General features: G+C 37.2%; 1 protein-coding gene across 2 annotated transcripts in view; it reads left to right on the top strand.

Moving 5' to 3' along the window:
* kcnip4a (potassium voltage-gated channel interacting protein 4a) overlaps positions 1-22267 on the top strand; it is a 261287-nt gene that overhangs the window by 41735 nt on the left and 197285 nt on the right. Inside the window, exon 1 of one of the 2 annotated variants that reach the window (XM_049482710.1) lies at positions 16265-16791. The exons of the other annotated variant lie outside the window; for it this stretch is intronic. Within the exon in view, the coding sequence (XP_049338667.1) occupies positions 16707-16791 (85 nt within the window). The 5' untranslated portion in view covers positions 16265-16706. Of the gene's footprint in view, positions 1-16264; positions 16792-22267 lie in introns of those variants that run through there. 2 annotated transcript variants of the gene reach the window in all.

Raw genomic sequence — 22267 nt, 5'->3', positions numbered from 1 at the left:
AAACAACTTTCTCTCAGATAAAGTTAATAATATATCTTTCTTAAAGAAAAAAACTTGTAATTCTCAGGGACCGAGTCTTATTTTTCATGTTTAACTGTTATAGTAGGATAGAGTTCAGTTTGTTAAGGCTTTAATTGTTCCTATTTTTTTATTTTTTTTATTTTATTTTGCACGTTGCAGTTTTAATAGTGCACACTGTTGCTACCAAAAAAGTCACTAGATGGCATTACCATATATATATTAATAAATAATAATAATAATAATAATAATAATAATAATAATAAATAATATATTATTTAAATTTTATGAGGCATAAAATAATAAAATGTAAATATATAATAAAAAAGAAAATCGAGAATTGAATCGAATCGTGACCCTCAAATCGGAAATAAAATCGAATCGAGGATTTAGAGAATCGTGACACCCCTAATATATACCCATGAGTCAGAACATTATGAACACACAGAGATGTTCTTGTATCATCTGTGATTGTCAAAGGGCCCTACCCTGCAGGCACATAACAGAGTTAGACGTTATCCTAACATAAAATTATTTGTCATCTGACATGACAACATTCAACCTGAAATTAACGTCCATTGACGTTGGTGGCCAGCTGGGTAGTTTAGTGAGCTGTAGTGCACCGGTCAATGGCATATCGCACAGCTGGATTGTGGTGTGTTGGTGTGTCTTTGGGCACAAATAATATGCCTTGTATGTACTTATTAAATGAATAAATAATTTTGGTGTGACATGAAATAAACCAATCAGTGTGTGACTTCCCATTCCCTTTAAGAGGCAGGTGCGCTCTGACTTTGGCACAATGGTATCTTTACAGCGAGGTGCTTTGTGCATCTTAGCAGAAGATACTAACCTGCACATTCACGCTGTGAACTGATGTACACTGTGAGCTGATGTACACCAGCATTTTTTTTGACAGCAATATTATTTTTAATTCTTTATTCTGTTTATTGTTGAGTTAAAAGTCAGATTGTGCTCTGCAGCGGTGTACGCGCTGACAATTCAGTGTTGTCTTGGCTCATTTCAGTCACCTGTGTTTTCCACCGGAAAATAGCATAGACAGAAATGTACCTGAACACTTCTTACTTCTAGACCACCACACCCATCAGTGTAGCTTTATTCTTAAACTCTGATGCTATTTTGACACTGTGGTAACAAGGTGTGAAAATAGACTGTTGATGGGGTGTAAGATGGCAAAGATCACCTTGTGCAGGGTGTACAATAGGGCCCTTGGTATATTGGTATATTTTTGACAGTACATAAACAGTCAGTTCTCTTAGATGACATGTTGAATTGGGTAAATGGGCAGATCTGAATTCAGGTCTGAACAACTGATCAAATTTTTTCACTATCTGACCCCAAGCCTCTGGACAAAAGATCCCCTAGCCAACTTTATCAGTTCTTACTGTCATTTGCCATAGATACAGTAGAAGGCCATGGCTTACATAAAATCTGGGAGAGTATTGATCTGTTGAAATATACGGGTGTATGCTTACTGGCCTTTTCAGTCTGAGCCCAAAAGAAATTATATATAAGAATGCTTGAGTGCATATCAAGTTATACACCACAAAGTTCATGCCCAGAGTTTTATTGGTACTTGTAGATGAGAGCATGCAGACATTTAAAATCCGATACCTTCTGAAGCTACCACGTTTCGACCAATATGTCTTCGACCAATAATGTATTAGAAAATTATCATTTCTGTCAGCATATTGATTTTAGTTTCTTTCTGGGCTCTCTGCCCAGGTATCCAGTTAAGATTGAAAAACCTGCACAGTTGACTTATCTTTCATATCTTTCAGCTCGAGATTTAGCTCTCTTTTGCTGAACTGGTTTGTCATGCAGTTGGAGCGGTATGTTGAAGATATTCATTCTCAGGTTTTCTGCCCATTAAATCCCTAATTGAAAGGATTGCATGTATAGGAGACTCTCTTTGTTCATTTTGTATAACTGCTGACTGTGTGACTGTGTAAAAAGAAAATTACATATTCCACTCATTCTACTTGCCTGATGCTGGACTCAGTCAGCTGTGTCTTTACATGTAGCGTGTTCACAGAACACTGTCTGTCAAGAATTCTCTAATCAATGTCCTGTTCTGTATTCATAAATACATACTTCAAGCCTACTAAAACTCTAAGTTTTTTTTTATTTAAATCTACAAAATATATATACAATTATCAGCATGTGTCATCAAATATTAAGGAAACATGCAAGGTTCAAGCACTGAGGAATTTTTTACAATGGGCTTGGGTTAGGCTAACGCAGCTAGCGGAGCAAAAAGCTAGCTAACTAACTGCGGATAAAGTTAAATAAATCAATGTCCTGTTCTGTATTCATAAATACATACTTCAAGCCTACTAATACTCTACTGCATCTTAAATCTTTTTAAAGTTTTTTTTTTATTTAAATCTACAAAATATATATACAATTATCAGCATGTGTCATCAAATATTAAGGAAACATGCAAGGTTCAAGCACTGAGGATTTTTTTACAATGGGCTTGGGTTAGGCTAACGCAGCTAGTGGAGCAAAAAGCTAGCTAACTAACTGTGGATAAAGTTAAATAAAATCCACATGAGCTGGTTTATAACACTACTTGTAATGGTAGAAGTCATTGAAATGTCTCGTGCTCGTTTGTGTAGGTTCAGTGTCCTCAGCTTGGCAACCCAAATGAGCTTTGTGTCCATTGGGGAGGGGAGGGTGGGGTAGACCACTGTCCGTTTTTTTTTTATTTAACTGCTGTTGCCATTTCACACTCTCACTCTAATTTCTTATATTTTGTGATACATTGATCACAGTATTTATTGGGATTCTGGCTGTTTATAAAAAAAAAAACACTCACCAGTTGAATCCATTTTGCCTCTTTATTGTCTCTTTATTGCTTAATAGCTGTTGCTTGTTAAATCCACTGTAGTTAGTTTACATACTAAGGAGTAGATCTATTAATGAAAGCTTGAGGCAAGTGAGATATTGACTTAATGCAGGGCTGATTTAAATGGGTCAAGAACAGTTGTCTCATGTGTGCCTACAAAGGTCCACCATGGAAAAAAGCCAATAGCAGGCAAATGTGAGGAAAGCAGCTCTGTAACAAAACATACGCAACAGATTATAGGAGTTCTAATGTGGTTATGTGTGTATAGGTACTTAACTGACAGAACTGGTGCAGGGCATCACAAGGAAGGAGTACAAAAATGTTTTATGCAGACACTATTTGTCCTTTCACTTTTTCTAAATAGTATAAGGTAGAAATAAACCAGTCAGTGTTGCTGATAACGATTGCCAATCGTCTTTCAGCTCGATTGCCTGATCACTGATACCAATCAAGGGCGAGGGTGGATGCTACATTAATCTTCCTTGGCAAACCTGGTGAGGCATCGTTGTACAGGGCTTTTGCAATGCTTGTACACTGTCTCTCTAGACAAAATATATATATTAATTTTGTTTTATTGAATCAACCACATTTAAAGAAGCAATCAGTAGGAATGAGAGCAACTGTGGCTACAGCAGTCCAATTTTAAAACACTAGAGAGAGTTTTCCCCTCTGCCCCCACCCTTCCACAGAGACAATGCTCACTCGGGTTGCCAAGCTGAGGACACTGAACCTATACAAAGGAGTGTAAGACAACTTTAAAAACTTTTACAATGGCAAGACATTATTTAAACAAGCTAATGTGGATTTTATATAACTTTATCCACAGTTAGCTAGTTAGCTTTATGCACTGGTAGCTGCGTTAGCCCAAGCCAAGTCTGTTATATTGGAAAAAAGCCCACTGCTCCAGAATTACACACCCTAGGAATGAAGTTACTACTTTACATATCCCATTAATATACTGCTTAGTTTAACAGATAACATATAAATATTCAGCCTGATCTAGATCTCAGTTATGACCTAAACTCACTGGTGTCAAGCGAAGTCAGTGAAGAATAAATCAGTGATGTCAGTGAATAAACTGCTAACATAAAACAATAATCACATTCGTAGCTAAATTGAGTTTATTTTTGGCATAGCCATTACTGCTGAGGTAATAATCAGATATGACACGTGACTGACAGCAGTTCACGTTAGCATGTGTAGCATGACTGCTTTAATCAGCATAGTCCATAGGCTGCTGTGTTTCTAAATCCGGCAACCTCGGGGTGGAATCATTGTTGGAGAATGAGCAGCAGGCGGACACAGAGACCACACAGATGTAGTGATGTATGATGTAGTGCACAGTTCTAGTTAGAAAATACTGGCTGAGGCTCTGCTGACAAGAGCTGACAGTGTTTGAACTTTGCATGTTTCCTTAATATCTGGAAACACATACTAATCATTTTATTCTTCCTTAACTACTGAACAGTATGATTTGACTTAAAAAACAGCCCTCATTTTCATCTGGTGCTTTATTTTGATTTTTTTTTTTTGATAAATAGAATACTTTTCTTATTGTAAATATCATTAGTGTTGGGAAAAAACTACAAATTTCATTACAATTATTGTAATTCACCCTGTGTACTTGAATGGAGTACAGCACATTGTGAAAAAAAACACTGTACTAGGAATGAGATCTCATCAGCCGCAACTGTTGCCTTTTTTTAGCAATAAATCTCCACATTCAGACTTTCTGTAACAGATATGCATAAAACTGAAGTATAAAGCCTTAGTTAAAATATTCCATAGACACGTCCAACAGTGTGATGACCTTCTACCAGAATTAGCCTGCTCTGTTGAGTGAACTGTCAAGTTTTCCTTTTTTGTTCACTTACAAAACAAAACAAAAAGAATGTAATATAGTGTTAAAAGCACTTTATGTTATGGCCTCCCATCTGTTTTTAATGTCATGTCAATATTTTATTTAGATTTGTATTGATTTATTTTTTGTGTTGATAGCATTTCAAAAAACACCTCAGGTGTTTTTTAACCTTTATTGTACAGTTTGAGTTTTCTGCTCATTTAGTTTAAAACAAAAGGGCGAGAAATCTATGTGAACCATTTGTGCACTGTGCACTGTAACCTTTTAAAATACTGGGTCACCTTTCTCTGTTTTATCTTGTCTTCTTGCCCCCTAGGTCTAGCTCTGTATCTCTCTCTCTCTCTCTCTCTAGCTCTAGATCTCTCTCTCTGTGGTTATCATGCTCTTGCTGTGCCAGAGGCCAGTTGGGTCAGGGAGTGCTGCTCTGGGGCCGAGGACATGGCTTTAATATTTCAGCAGGAGGCTCATCCAGGGTGCCCCACTGCCTCTTGTTTCCTCTGAGGCTAAGCAGAATAGAAGGTCTTGTATTAAAGCCCAGCAATAACTGTGCACTCAGAGACAGACAGGAGAAGCAGGTGCAGTCATTACCTCATTATTAGTCCAGTTCCCCATTCTGAAACACATTACAATATGGTGGCGTGAACTGAGTATCAGTGACAGGACAGCTGCACTGGTGCCGGAATGAGCTAAACATATTTACTAATAATATCTACTAATTGATACAATAGACGTGTTCAGGTGACCAGTGCTGTTAAACTCTTCTAGGAGTGTTAAATTTTGAGAGAAAATGTTCACCGGGACAGGCAATCTCAAGGGACTGGTTTGAGAACCATTCATCTAATCAGGAAGTGTACTCAGTTGAGTCAAAACATGTTGACCACCCACCTTATTTATATCTTCGCTGTCCAAAGAAAAATACTTATCTCAACAGTAAAAGTTTGGCTTATTTTAAAACCTTATTTTTGAACCTTTTTACACCTCAGCAGACATACCAAAAAAACAAAATAAGACTAGGTCATTTAAGGTAATTTAAACTTTAAACCTGCTGATATTGTGAGTTTTCATGTAATCTGTTGTGTTTGAGCACTTTGAGATTCAGAGACTGACTGTGAGTGGACTAAGCAGGACATCTTTGATCGCTGTCCAAAGAAAAACACCAAAATCTTTCTAATGAGTTCAACCTGCCAAGTCTAGGAGTGACTTTTAAACTTTTATATAAGGATAGCCATACATTCCATAATGGAAGCTGCAGAGAAAGCCACATGATCGCTTTGGATAAAGAGGGCAAGCTCGTGGATTGGTGCTGCTGGGATGCAATTCGAGATTTGATCAACCTTGGATGGTTCACCTGAGTGTGGGAGTCTGATGTTGATAGACCTGAAACCCTGAAAACCCCAGAAACTGATAATGCATCCTGGTACATCCTAGATGTTTTTATCTAGTAATGAAACCTTTTTACACCTCAACAGACATACTAATAAAGCAGACTAAGACTAAGAATAAGGCAATTAAAGTTTAAGCTTTGCTGATATTTAATGAGTTATCATGTAATGTGTTGTGTTTGAGCACTCAGAATACCTCAGACGGTGTCCTTTGATATCTGGGACCAAATTCTTTGAGTTGGGAGGTGGAGCATTTGAGGTTTGGACTTGCTTTAGCACATTGCTCTGATGTTTGATTGGATTTAAATTTACATCTGGGGAATTTCATTAAACCATTACTGAACAGTGTCTGCAGTGGGACAGAGTGTGTTATCCACTGCCAGGAAGGACTGTTCCTATTCTCTAGTGATATGAATTCAGGTGGGTGGATTATGAATCCCAGGACCCAGAATTTCCTATCAGCACATTGCCCAGATCCCTCCACAAGCTTGTCTTTTCCTCACCAACATCCTGGTGCAGTACTTTTCTCAGCTAAACTGTTCATTTGTTATTGTATATGAGAGGTAAAGGAAAACAGGGTTTATTAAACCAGAAAACCTTCTTCCAGGGTTCCTGATTAAGTGGTTGCATATCCACTGTGTTGACTTGGTTATCATCAGGCTTTTCAGTGTGCAACAGCCAATATTCCAGCTATTGTCGTCTGTTTCTGCTTCATGCTTTGAACAATTCAGGTTCTGCACTAACCCTTTATTATTGTGTGATTATAAAGTATAAACCCTTTTATACTACCGTTTTAACACAAAAAGAATATTTCCTTTCAATTCTTTAATTTTTTTATGTATTATTATGTATTTATGTTTTTTATATGTTGATTTAAGATTTTGTGGTAAAACACAGACCACAAACACAAAAACAATATGTGTGGAGTGATTTTCACATTAAAGCTGACATTACATGCTACTGAAAGGCAATCAAGTTCAGCAACTTCTGCAACATATAGAGACTGATGCAAATAGTTTAAGGGTTAAAACAATTGCGTGTTTTATTTTATTTTTATGCAACTTTAAAGTAAATGGCTAAAAGCAGCATTGTGTGAGAAGCAGCATTTTATCCTGGTCTCACCCCTCGTTTGGAAATTGTATTTTTCAATTTGAACAACTACTAAAGAACATGCTTTTCACGTGCAGTTTACAAGCTGAGGGACACAGAACCAGCATCTGAAGTGAAAGAAGCCCGTGAACTGCCATGGTAGAGTAGCATGAGTATGACTTGAATGATGCAAAGTTACCCAGTTCTTGCAAGTGTTTTAGAGCCCACTTCCCCAAAGTTACATAGTGCAGTTAGCAGTGTGCTGACCTGCAGTAGCAGCAATACAGATGCTACTTTCCCTGTTACATATTAGTGGAGCATCACAATGATTCTAAAGCTATTTGTTATTTTATGGTAGAAATGCTACATACTATTGCTTTAAACTTTTAGGTCCTATGGGATGATTTAGTTTCTATAATGGGAAATATTTATTAATTATCTTGTCTTGAAACAAAAGTGTCTGTTGCAGCTCTTCCTTAAGCAGAGTGGGTCTTTTTTGGGTCGTACTGTATATGGCTTTGCTTGTGTGACACATATATCATGCTGTACGTGTGTCGCTCTGCAAAAGGGGAACTGTTAGGGTGATGTATGAGTGCAGTTTCCTGACTGCTGGGTCAACGCTGAGGGATTGCAGCTGAAGCTCTGGGGACGCAAGGCAGCAGGTCCAATTCAGATAAAGCTGCTGTTCCAACTGACTGCAGCACAGTTCTGTTTGAGTTGTTTCTTTACGCTGCCCTTTGGGTGTTACTGGCTGGAGCTGATTTTTTTTTTTTAAAGAACCTCTAGGAGAAGTCTGTGGAGTGACCTTTATTGATTCTGGCTTTCTGTTTAAAAGGCATCAGAGATTAGATCATGTTGCCTTATTCTTATGCACATCTCAAAGGTGTGACCCTCCCTCTGACCTCTCTGTCCTGTTTGGTGATTTCGGAGCACCTTAGAGCTATTCAGTCTGGAGCTCAGCTAAGTTTGGCTCGAAAATTGGCAGCCCAAAGAGCTTTTGTTTCATTGGGTGCATGACATATTGATTTATAATCCTTTATTTGTAAATAGCATTTTAAAGTTCATATTTATTAATTGTCTTTATTATTTTACAATCAGATTTATCATATTTTTTTCACTATGAGGTGCGTTTAAAATCATTTAATTATGTATGAATTTTCCAGTCAGGTTGTAAAGAGCAGTAAAGCTGCTGTGCTGAAGTACAGCGTTATACAGATGAAGTTTCTCCAGTACTTGAGCAGTATAAGCATTAGGGGTGGGCGATATGGCCCTAAAATAATATCACGATATTTTCTTTTGCTAAAAACAGCAAAAAAGTCTCACCCTGATGTGATAATTAGTGACATGGCACGATATTTCAGGGTTTTATCGTTCACGATATTCAAAAAAATTTTTTTTTTAATCTTATTCTTATTTCTATTTTTAATAAAATCGAGGTGTCAGAGAAACCAGTCTGCGTTATATGATTTTGTCAAATAAAACTCATTTTTCATTTTTGACGTTTTCTTTCAAATTTAGTTTTTAAATCTCGTCTCGTCTCGTTGTCGTGAACCCAGTATCATGTCTCGTCTCGTGATATTAGTGTCTCGCCACACCCCTACCGCTTACCGCGCTAAGCACTAGCTCTTTTACAGTTTAGAGGTGAGTATTATTTGCCTGTAGTCTTTGTGTTTACTAAGTTAAAACAAGCTACGTGGGACGAACCACTAGCTTATATCACCCTGGCTTACAGGAACACAGCTTCCTCAGTGTAGCACTAGCGGATAGCTGCTAATGCTACTGCTACTGCACCCAGCCTTAGTGGAAATCTAGAAATCTAAGCTTACTGTAAATAAACGGTAATGCTTTAAACAGTTTTCAGGAGAGAAATCTGTGTAGTTTAACATCCAGCGCTCGTTTGACTTTAAAAGAAAATGTTTTTTTTAATGAATTACAGCTTTGTCTACTTAGCTTAGCTGTTTCTTACTGGTGTCGCATAATGTGCCTTATAATCCATTTCGCCATATTCTTTTCCTTCACCCTTTATTTCTGCCAGATGTTCAGAGCATACAACTCCAATGTTACAATTCCAAAATGTTGTGATTGTGCAATGTATGGTTGTATAAAGCCTAACTAGCCTTATTGGACTAACGAGCATTAGATTTTTGTTATTTTTGTGAGTTTTGGCACCCTTCAAATGTCACAGTTGTACAAAAACACGTGTAACACCCAGTAATTAACCTGATGTACCACATAAACCACCCAAGGGCACCATAGTAACTACTAGAATACCACAGCAACTGCTTTGCAACTGCCTTAGCTGTCACCTTTCCACACTGCAGCACCCATCTCGCATCCTCTTAGTTAAACCACAGCACCCAGCTAGCAAACACCTGAAATATCACAGCAACCACTTAGTAACACCACAGCAGCCAACTTGGACAAAAACAGCAATCACTAACAATCACTTACCAACGTCATAGCAATCACCTGTGGTACCATACCAACAACATCCACTTATTAACACCTTAGTAACTACCCAATAACCACTTAGCTACACCATTGCATCAACCTGGGATAGTATAACAGCCAACTAGCAATACCATGGCATCCACTTTAGAAAACAGCCTAAAAAATGCATGGAAAGTGAAATCCATTTAACAACCTTTTCAACCTTTTTGTGTTCCCTTAATGAAGTGCACTTTTATAGTTACTATAAAAATTATTATTATTACTGATAATGTCTGTCAAATATTGGAATTTTAGCCGATAATTGCCACCAATAATTAGATAAACCATTTTTATAAAAAAAAAATAGAAAAGTGTCTAAAATGTACCATTTTAGCTTCAGCTGCCCTTTAAATCATATTTCTACTATTATTGTGATTCTAGATGATTGCTTCACATGCAGCACAGGAGACCAATTACAAAACATACACAAGCACAGCTCAGATTCTTCTCTTTCCTTTCCAGACTGTACAAACATTTTAAAAACCTGATGATGTAAAATATTTAGTGCCTGAGTTGATACACCTCCAGCTTGTTTTCAACTCATCAGGGATTCCAGAAGCTCTAGCTTTTATTTACTCTTTACTCAGCCAATGTTTGCGGTCTGTGTCAGTGTGTTCTTGCTCTTTTGCCACTTGCTAGCTGTGTCTAAGCCATGGCTTAGCTAAGTTCTAGCCTCTATATTTTGGGTGGTGTTAGCTGTGACAGCCCTGAAGCCAAGTTAATTTTTAGCATCGAGCTGTTGTTGTTTTCCCTTCTTTAAAGGGAAGAGTCACTTTTGGCTGTTGTTTAGTGACATTAGATGATGTGTCATGTTCAGCAGTTAAAGCAGTGATAACTCACAACATTCGTGAATTTACGTACGTGTATTGTGAGCTTATATGTTTTTAATAAATATTTAGTGAAACCCTCTGTTTAGGCTTGTCACTAGAGATGTCATTAGAGACATTTTTTTGTCCCTGAGTTCGAGTCATTTGATTTTGAGTATCTGCTAAAAAACAATCCGATACTTTGGCCAAGCATTAAAAAAAAAAAAAAAAAATATATATATATATATATATATATATATATATATATATATATATATATATATTTTTATAAATGTCACACAATAAATGTTCTGTAGTTAAAGATCTAAATGCTGGTAGTTCTATTTTTCAGAAGGGAGACAGTAATATTAGTGTAGTTTGGTTTAGGCCTGACAGACTACATTTAGACTAAACCTTTTCATACTGTATTATAATATCTCCAGGGTTGTTTTGATGCTTTTTTAAAATTAGACAATTGTAATGTGCTGAGTTACTGAGTTTAACTGAGAGCTTTAAGAAAGGCATTAAACGCTAGTGTAGCTGCATATATCTCTTTTTTTTCGAACTTGAGAAGAAGAAATGCTGTGTATTTGTGTGTGTGAGAGAGAGAGAGAGAGAGGATGACTGAGAGACTTTAGCACAGTGATGGTATGTTGACAGTTTGGAGGAAAATGAAGAGTGGATGAAAGTAGCTGATGGCTCAATAGGTGCAGTAGCTTGTTGGGTTAGCCTCTGTGCCATAAATCAGCATTGATAAACAGCGTGACAGCACGAGCGGCCACAAACACACTCACGAGATGAGGGACTTGTTGCAGCCAGAGTGAACGATATTATACCCTAAAATTTTGTGCCATATCACCCATCCTATTTCTACGTATCACCTATTATATATCTACTAGAGACAGATTATATATTTTACTTTAATCCTGGATATATGGAGATATTTGGAGTGCATTATAATTAGCATTATGACATTCTGGTTCATTGACTTTTGTTACAAATCTGATAAAATTCTTGTATTTTTTTAATATCTCACTGAGGGGTGTGCAGTATTATATTGTATGTAATAATAAAATATTTTTTTTATTTTCTTGCAGTGTGTATTGTGTTTTTGAAATAGTTTTTTAAAAAGTGTTTTGTCATGTCGCCAAGAGTATCGTTATCACAAAAATACCATGAAATATCGTTACATTATTTTAGGGCCATATCGCCCACCCCTAGTAACAATTACATTTTTAATAAAGTATAGTGATCCAGATCTTTTGTACCCGATTCTGATCCTTGGAAAAGTGATCTGCGCTGATTTCCAATCACGTGATTGGATCTGGGACCTCTTTACCTGCTGCTGTTTTGTTTGGATGTTGTATATTAGGCCACTGATAAAATTAAAGTATAGCAGCATTATATTGCAATTACATCCTTTTAAAGAGCAATAACCTTTTAATAAATAATACCCATACTCCAAGTCAAACTTTTGTAACATATTTTTAAGTGATGTTTTTTAAGAAACACATAATAATAGCTTCAAATAATGCATCTTCACATGTCACAGTCCACTCTATGTGTATAAAGGCACTTTTATTGATGCACTGGTCAGTGTGCGACCGGCTACAATATTGATGATGTTAATTATGCAGACACGCACGCAAGGCTACACAGTGAATAAATATCAAGTCAGCAAAAATATTTAAGATCTTGTCTATATATTGTTTGATAAACGATAACGTAATTATTGAGACAGGCTCACATCTGCCTTCATATGTTTTAAACACATGAATGTTCTTTACTATAAATATTTTAAGAATCTTATTTTCTTATTTTTACATTTCTGCTATGGTGCGATGAATTTAGCTGCTTTTATTTACATCCATTGATCACACAGATGTGCAAATGCACACACACACAGCATGTCCTGTGTGAGAAGTATTTCCAGTAGAATAGGTCTCAGAATTAAAAAAATTATTGGATGGTCCAACATCCTCCCTTACCTTGCTGACGCTCTTGTCACTGAATGCAATAAAATTCTCACAACAAAGAATGGTTCAAAACCAAGAAATATCTAGTGACCTTCCCTGTAGCAGAGTAGAGACAGTTACTCTAACAAAAGCAGGATGAACACAATTTTAATAACCTTTAATTACAGAAAAACAGTGCATGAGCAGATGTCCCAAAACTTTTGTCCATAGATCGTATGTTCCTCAGAAAACAGAAGCTAAGGTAACTGCTGTTGATAGCTGATGTGTGGTACATAAGGGGCTGTGACTATGATGTGTGTTGTCAATATAGCCACAGCCCACTGGTGCTGTGGAAACAGGGGGGCTCAGTTTTTATAGGTTTTCAGATTAAATAAAGCTTGATGTGTCTAGGCTGCAAAATGTTTTGTTCTTCATGTTTGTTTAGAGGGCTTTTGTCAGCATGACTGGTTCACTTTCAGTTCCTGTATTCCTGCTGTACACTGTCAAAAAAGCAGCATGTCACACTGGACTACATACTGTAACTGAAGTAGTGGCCTATAAGTACAACAGCAGATACACTGCAGAGCAGATTATATCATAAAATGCTCTGGAGTATATATTTAAATTGCAAGAAAATCATAAGAATCTGTTGTGTTTTGTTTGGTGAAAAAAAATGCATCATAATTAGTAATGCACCAATTTTTCCTTCAAATAATGATGCCAAATGAATTTCAAGTATCTGCCCATACAGAGTACTGATACTCTGGAACTATGGAAATTGGTTGTCATAAAAATAGTGGAAGTGTTAAGCACTTATCTTGAGAGTCAATTAAAATATGGAAACAAATACAGTGGTACTTGCAATTTGGCTTTGCATAAACAGAAAGTTAGATGCAACGTGAGACAAACAGTGCTTTATGCAGGCTGTGGTATTATGGGGTGGGCGTGGTTATATAGAGCAGCAGTGCATTGGCTTTTAAGTTAATACACTCACCTGCCCACAACCATAAACAGTTTAAATGTAATATAAATTTGAAGGAGACGCGTTCTACCAACATGTACTGTGCGATCGACTAGTCGATGCGATCAGCGTATTGGGCACCCCTGTTCTAGACCTATGATAGATGGCCATCCAGACTTTTAAACTTCCACTGAGTGTCAGAACAGCAGTGTGACCTTGCTGTCTTCAAACACACAATAAAGACTCATTTATTCACAGTTCCTAAACTAGCATATTGTTGGTATCCATATAGAATTTTTATTTAGCAGCATATAATTTGATAATTAAGTTTTTTTACATGATTTTCTGCTTCAGAGAGTTGTGTTCTGTGTCAGAGATAAATGCAACTCATAGTAGCTAAAGTCATTTATTAGAATGTTTGTCAAAAAACAGTCCATTCAAGATAGATAGCTTAGTTTTCATGTATGGTGTGCGGTGAATAGGATTGTTTGCAACACAGAGCACAGGCAAGTAAGAAGTAATGTATATTTCATGATAACAAAACATGCTTTAATAACAAAATAATAAAAATGCCCTGCTGCATTTCTTAACTGACTTGTGATTGGACTGTTGACTGCTGATACACTGTTCTTTGTATTTTCTCAACCACAAAAGGCAAACACTTAGAGGCTTAAAGCCAGACACGCACCTGTGAGAGTATAAACGTTTCAGCCGGCCTGATCATTTAACAGTGTGTGTTTAAGTCTGTAGGACAAGGCCATGTATGGAGAACACACCTCTCAGCGAAAACAGCGTTCTCTGATGACGCACAACAGAAGCAGGCAGAGGTCTAAATCCTCAGCAAGCGTCACTCATGGAAAAAGCTCTCCTTTTGGAGTACTCCTGAAATAGGCCCTTCTCCAAGAGGAATGACCTATGGAATTCTGCTTTCACTTCACATGGAATACAAAGCAGCTTATTTCATAGCTGAACGCCTCCTCTGTATAGACACACTGTAATAAATGGGCTCTGGTGTCTATAGTGTGAATAGAAGTGTATGAACACATTACAGTATTAATCAGGGGAGACGGCAGAGGTCTTTGTGTGGCTGCTGATCAGGGATCAGGCTGAGGTGTCAGCACGGTTTACGTAATTGAAGTTAATGACAGACAGCACTCAGAGAGAAGGGCTTGACGTTGACTGATAATTGAAGTGGTGGTAATTAGTTGACGCGCTGCAAAGTTGTTGATGTGACAGGCTGTGCTTTTTAATATAAAAAATTGATGAGTTTAAAAAATCCATATCAAATACAGACAAATAAAAGTCACTTTTAAAAGTTTTTAAAAGATTTTCTAAATATTTATTTTTATTTATGTTTTACACATTATTTATTAAATACTTGACTGTTAGTTATATTGCCTTTTCTGTTGTTCCTCTTTCCTTTTTTTCTCTTCTTTCTCTCTCCTGTTCTCTTTTTCCTCTGTTTTCTCGTTAAATCCTCATATTTCTGGCTCTCTTATATCTCTTCTTATTTCTTATCTCTCTTCCTCTCCCCTCATACTGTATTTCTCTGTCTTCCTTCTATCTTCTATCTTTTTCTACTCTCTTTTCTCTCTCCCTCTCTCTGTACTTTTCTTTTTTCTTGTTTTGTTTTCTCACATTCTCCCTTTGTTCTCTCTCTTTTTTGCTCTCTCCTCCCTTCTCTCTTTCCTCCTCTCGATTTCTCTCTTTGTTTCTCTCTTCTGTTTTTCTCTACACTTTATCACTTTCTCTCCCTTCTCTCTTTTGCTTCCCCTCTGTGTTCTTTTATCCTTCCTTTTTCCTTTTATTGTATCCCCATATTTTTTCTTCTATCCACTCATACTCTCCACCTTTTCCTTTTCTCTTCTTTTTCTACTCTCTTTTCTCTCTCTAACTTAACTTTTCTCCTTTTGTTTTCTAGCATTCTCTATTTGTTCTCTCTCTGTATCTTTTTGTTCTCAATTGCCGTTTTCTCTTTTTTCTGCTCGCTCCTCCCTTCTCTTTTTCCTCCTCTTGATTTCCATCTCATCTTCCATTTATCTCTCTTTCTCTTGTTCTCCCCCTACTCTCCGTTTATTCTGTTTTTCTCTACACTCTACCACTTTCTCCCTTTCCTCTCTCGTTTTCCTTCTCTTTAATTTTTGTCTTTCTCTCTTTGTCTTTCTTTCTGTACTTTCTCTCACTTTTCTTCCATCTCTCTTTACTTGTTCTCTCTCTCATTCTAATTCACTTGTTCTTTTCTCTCTTTTTCTCCTCTCTTTCATGCTCTCTTCTTTTATTTGTGTAATTTCTTATTCTCTCGCTCAGTCTTCCATTTTTCCTTCTCTTTCTCTCTCTCTTTTTTCCAATCTCTTCTTTTTTCTCATCTGTCTTTTTCTCTCTCTGGCTCTCTCTTTTACACTCATTTTTCTTTTCTCTGTATCTATCTCACTATCCATCTCTCTCCCCTCTCTGTCTAATCTTTGCCTACTTTTCTCACACTCTTGCTCTTTTTCTCACCCCTATTCTTCTTCTGCACTCATTCTCTTCATCTCTCTCTCCTCAATGCTTCTCTCCTTCTCTCTCTGATTCTCTCTCTCTCTCTCGCGCGCGTTCTCTCACTCTGCTGTGTGAGGTGTTGTGTGAGGACGGCTCCATAATCACCTGCCACTGCTGATTCATGAGCTTTGACACTTTCACTACTGCTACTTTCTTCTCCCCATCCCCTCTCCTCTTGTACGCCTTCTTTTTCCCCTTACTGCTCTCCATCCCTCTCTCTTTCCCCCCTCTCTTTTGCCCCTCCCTCTCTTTACTGTCTTGCTCCACGCAGAGCCTGTACTGGTCCCGCCTCTCCAGCAGTGGTCAGGGGGCGGGTTAAAGCACCACAGATGGTGCGGAGCCACACGAGCAGCCAGACTACTATGAAAGTGTGTGTGTGTGCGTGAGTGCATGGCAGAGAGCGAGCGGTGTGTGTGTGTGTGAAGGTGTGTGACAAGAGAGAAAGAGATAACTGAGGAACTGCAGACTGTGCCTGAGTCTTACAGATCTCAGAGAGAGAGAGAGAAAAAGAGAGGAGAACTCAGCACCTCTGGGGAAATATTTTGATGAGGTGACCCTCGCCATCCTCATACTCTCGTCCTCATACTCGTGCTGCAACGTATGATCACGGCAGCTCACGCGCTCGCACATAGCTGCCTGATCGTGGCTTCAGGAGGGGGAAATTATCCTTTAGCACACAGCCCTCACAGGATCTAACGGAAGGAAGAGTCTCCAGCAGAAAGGAATCCTCAGAAATGAGCTGCAGGAAGAGATGCAAGAGAGAATTCCTGAAGTTTGCCCAGTATCTGTTCAGACTTATCACCGGCACCCTTAATGCAGGTAAAGTTTGGAGCAGCTGCCTCACTGCAAGTTTACACCGCCTACCTGTACTCATAGGAGTTTGTACTCTTTTGAAGTGGCGTTTCTGGCTTTTTTACTGGCTTGTCTTGAGAAATAACACAGTTGTACTTACATGTATTGATTGATCTTTATTATTATTTATTATTTACTATGATTTAAAAAAATATATAGAAGAAATATAGAAGAAGTGAGAAAAACTGTGTGCAAGAATGTACAAAAAACCCAGAGGGGCTTCTCTGCTTCATCAAGCACCATACACTGTTAAGCAAAATGCAAAATCTGTAATTTATTCAAGAAATGAGTATAATTTACACAGTGTTGATGCAAGAACGACGTATCACATTACTACAAAATGGTAACATCGTAGCAGAAGATAAAAAAAACATCCTTAACTCTAATGTGTGAGAATGAGTGTTGATATGATGATTACTTTGAATCTTTTTGAACTAATATTCTACATTAGGTTTCTTTCCCAAGTTAATATAGTGCAGCATGCAGTTCAAAGAAGCTGCAGGGAGAGCCAAATTTTATAATTTTGACCTTCATCACCTAATCTCTCCATCTAATATCTTTAATTCCAGCCAATTAATACCAATGACTTAATTATCATAATGAAGTAAACAAATTGGCCTCATCTGCTGCCAAATATAAACTAATCAAAGCTTCTCTGGCTGCAGAAGACATGCGTACCCCTGCAGTATGTTAAAGCATGTTTTTTTTTTTTGTAGACACAGACCTTCAAATGTGTTCAAACCGTCATTGGCCCTTACAGGCCCTTTATAGCTTTTATATTAGCTGTGATAAGCTGTAAATGTTGGTTCCGGTGCTTGAACAGTGAACTACATTCCAGAGATTTATGGGCTTGTTGCATAATTACAGAAATAAATCAATGATTGTGTAGTGGGTAAGTTGACCTTGCCAGATTTGTATTCTCTTAAGTCAAGCGAAGCTTTCCTCCAGTTTCCCCTGGAGGAACTGAAAAACTGCGTTAGTTGCCTTTTTAAAGTGTCTATATCTTTGACTTTATGAATTGAACCTGTGTATTGTATGCAAATATCATTTTTTTGTAGTCTGGTGTTCACTGTAAGCTGGAAAGTGGCCAGAGCTCTGCATTTAAGCAGAAGTAACTGTTGCATTTGTATTTTTTTTCTTGCTGTGTTTTTGGCAGACTTGGTGGTGGAACTGCTCATTGCATTAGCCTCTTGTTGTGTGGGTGTATTCAATTTGGACTGCTTCAGTGGCTTGGATGATAATGAGTGTATTGGGTTAAATTAGTTTTGCTATTGGATTTCTGGAGATTATACCAGAATAGGCTTTGTATCAGACCAGTGCAGAGCAGAATACACAGATACAACTCTGATTAGAATGATCCTGTGTGTGTGTGTTTGTATATTGCTTTTTGCTTTTAAGCTGCTGTCAATACACTGTGTGTGAGTAAAATTTTTGTAATTTAATAGATTGCATCAAGAAGATAAAATAAAAGCAATATATACAATTTTAACACATTGCTAAATGTAATATTTATCTATAATTTAGGTATTTTTATTCATACATTCTACTTTTTAAAGAGAGTTAAAGTGAAATAATTATTCAGTTGAATGGGCAGATGCACCAGTAAGCGTGTAGCTTCAAAATATTGATGTAAAAGATTGACTGTGATTGATTTGCTGTTTCTCATTGACTGATTAGGTGTTTTAAAACATGTAATTGACATGTCTCTGTAGAGTGGAGCTTCTCTACTGAGGTGTGAAAATGGAAAAAAAGGACTGCAGGACTGCATGGCTTCAGTGCTAAGTGTGGATTAACCTATTGATGTCTATATCACATTTACATGCCTTTTAATTGAAAATATCAAGACCGATATTTTAAGTGACCGAAATTGACCAGATTAACCAAATTGCAGCTTGTTCACAGTTTATTTGGGGGGTAAGTTGACTACTGCATATCAGTCAGTTAAAGCTCAGTGTAAGTTTGACCAAATCCTGAAGACAGTTAGTGATGACCAAATCTTCAAATTTCTTGTTTTCACACACACACACACACACACAGACGCACAGCAGTGAACAGACTCAACTTTTACAACAACAATAAACAGAATGCACAATAAAAAAAAAAAAAACTTGCTGTTCCTATAAATGATCTGCTCGTGCATCTTCACATCATAAATGAGCAGGTCAGTTTCCTCTGCTTAGAAGCACAGAAGCGCTGTGCCGTTAAAATAGCAGAGTGCACCTGTCTTTTAAAGAATGGCAAGTGACACACTGATTGGTTTATTGCATGTTACGCCCAAAAAACATTCCCATGATTAATTAAGAGAAATAGTACATGTATTTTGCATGCTTTGAGTCATGCACTGTGTACTTTTCCCATCGTTACAATAGCAAAGACACAATAATACATGGTCCATGGTTGGCAGCCTATAGATAGCTTGAAATCATCTGTAACAAAACAAACATGTTTTTCTTTGAACCTCTCTTGGTTCCCATTTTCACCTGCTCACTTCATGCATCTTGAGTATCAAGATCATATCTGATTAAGGCCAAGCCACATAAAAATGAGTGTAAGGGTGTAAAGGTACCCAACCAGAAATACAATATCCAATTTCTCAAACCATTTCATTAGGGATCTCAGCTTGAATCACTTGTTATAGTACTGTAAACGCTGCTGTCTCTCCAAGACACATTTGATAAACGAAACCCCTCTTTATACATCCGAAACACCAGTATTTATTTGCAATTGAACCAGTGGGTTTGCCTTTTCATTCCAAACCCACAGATTAATTGGATTTCTGTTGTTTTTTTATTGCTGAGTCACTAAAACTGGATGTTGCTATTGACAGGCACACTCCCTAGAAGCCAGTCAGAGTATTGCCAAACTAATATTGCCAGCCTCTCTGCCTGAAGCTGATCTATCGATGTGGAGGATCTCTCACTTTAGGGAAGCCAATATCTTCATAGCAGTTAAAGTAAGTGTGACTGAGTGTCTTACATGGTAAAATTATGGTGATGGAGCTTTTAGAGCTTTTTTATAGTGAACACTTTGAGTTCACACCTCTAAGATTTATGGGTGCCTCTTTTTAAAACCATTCTTTTAAACCGAATGCAGTTTTTGTCTAGTCAAGGAAGGGATGGGATTTTCATGTTTAACTATTGCTTTGTGTAAATATTAGCTGGGTTTCCATACACATGTTACTGTTTCTATACAGTTATGTACAGAAACTATAGATGATGTCCACTACAAGGGGAACAAACACACCAGACAGTTCAGAGCACTCACTGGTAAGGGTAGGATTCACCGGGTGTCTCACAATATATCGTTATATCATCATTATTGTGGGCAAAGTTGCATGATAATATCAGCTTACTCTCTTACAAGGATCAATGCTTTGCCATTTATCATGAAAACTGCTCTCATTGATCAGATATCCTGATTGGTGTACATTTTTGGTTAGTAGAACATTTTTTAAATGTTACAGTCTACGTTCTTAAAACTGTCAAGTCTGTAAAGTTTTCTATATGTTCTTAGAACATTTTTATTAAGCGTTTCTGAACATTCTGCTATCGTCTCTGCTACATCATTTTGTGTCAGTGTTTTAATGATTAGTTTTGGAAATGTTATTTTTCACATTTCCATAATGTTAGTATTCAGCTATCTGGGAACATTATGAGAGAAACATTCTAATAACAATGTGATTAGCGGTGTGCCGTATTGTATCATACTCAATACATTTTTTTTTATATTGTGCATGATATTATACTCTGAAATGTGCCAAATTACCCACCCCTAATAATCATATCGGGGTACTACTTTTTTGCTGTTTTCAGCAAAAGAGAAACTCACACTGTTCTCATTTTACGTTATATATCTACTAAAGATTATATCTGTCCAGTATCATTCATTTTACTTTAATTCTGGATATATGGAGATATTTGGAGTTCATTATTAGTATCATGACATTCTAGATCATCTGTTACAAATTAAAATTTTTATTTAGCTGCAGTAGTTTATTCTTGAAATATCTATTTTTTTATTTAGTGTTTTGTCATATCGCCTAGAGTATCGTTATTGCGAAAAAAAAAAACATGAAATATTGTGTATTATTTTAGGGCCATATCGCCCATGCCTAATTGCAATGCAAACCATAATTAGGTCACGTTTTCAGAATGTTCCTGAAACATTATTTTTGTATCGTTAGAGGCTAACTTTCTTAGAAACTCTTGAAAATGCTGCTAAATGTTCTCTGTTAGCTGGGTTTGTAGTTTTGCTCAAAATATTGCAAGGCACACAACATTATGGACGACATACCAGAGTTCAAAAGAGGACAAATTGTTGGTGCACGGCTTGCTGGCGCATCTGTGACCAAGACAGCAAGTCTTTGTGATGTATCAAGAGACACGGTATCCAGGGTAATGTCAGCATACCACCAAGAAGGACCAACCACATCCAACAGGATTAACTGTGGACGCAAGAGGAAGCTGTCTAAAAGGGACTTTCGGGTGCTAACCTGGATTGTATCCAAAAAACATAAAACCACGGCTGCCTAAATCACGGCAGAATTCAATGTGCACCTCAACTCTCCTATTTCCACCAGAACTGTCCGTCTGGACAATAAATTATTGTGGTCTAAAACCAGGTGTTTCAGTTTCATTGTCCAACCCCTAAATGCCACACTTTTAATAACATGTTTTAGTAACATGTTTTAGGAGTTTTATACTTCTGCTGCTTCTGTTTTATGATCCCTCAGATCTAGACAGCTGTAAATGGAGAAATCAAAATCAGTAGGCTATTGTGCATGCAAGACGTGCTGCAGTTTTTTTTTTCTTTTTTTGTTTTGATGATATAAGCTAATCCCCTTGATTTGTTTTCCGCAGAGCAGCAAAGTGCAAAGCAGTGGTGAGATTTACATTCCTCTACATATAAAACAGATTGCTGCTGTAGGGTTTGAAATAGGATTTAGAAGGTGGCATGTTTAATTTGTCTTACTTTGAAAGATTAGAGTATTCTGAACCTTGTCATAGACACTGAACAGCGCCTGACTTCACCGGTCACAGATAAAATAGGTCTGGACCACTGACTGATTTGCATCACAATGCATTTAGATGCATTCATTTGAGACTGTGCCTGCATTATACTGGTGTCTAAAAGAGAGATTTTTTCAATTCTATATTCCAACCATTTTCAGTATTGTGCTGTGTGTTGTTTTTGTGCAGTAGATTCAAATACTTGGCACAGATTCTGGAATAGCGTCTGTGTTTTGTCTTCTCTAAAAAAAAGAAAACTTGATATTAAAATTGACTTTTATATATAACTTTCATCCAGGAAACTTTCCATGTGCTTGGCTGTCTTATTTCCCGTCACAGCTCTGAAGTACATAATGATTAGCAAACAGCTTAGTGGATGGCTATCAATAGACAATCAATTGTGATTTGATTTTCCCTGTCGATGCAGTCACCTG

This window comes from Astyanax mexicanus, chromosome 8 (genome assembly GCF_023375975.1).
Source record: "Astyanax mexicanus isolate ESR-SI-001 chromosome 8, AstMex3_surface, whole genome shotgun sequence".
In the NCBI taxonomy this organism is placed as follows: Eukaryota; Metazoa; Chordata; class Actinopteri; order Characiformes; family Acestrorhamphidae; genus Astyanax; species Astyanax mexicanus.
Note: the sequence above shows the minus strand (reverse complement) of the source record. Positions and strands in the feature narration are given on the sequence as shown.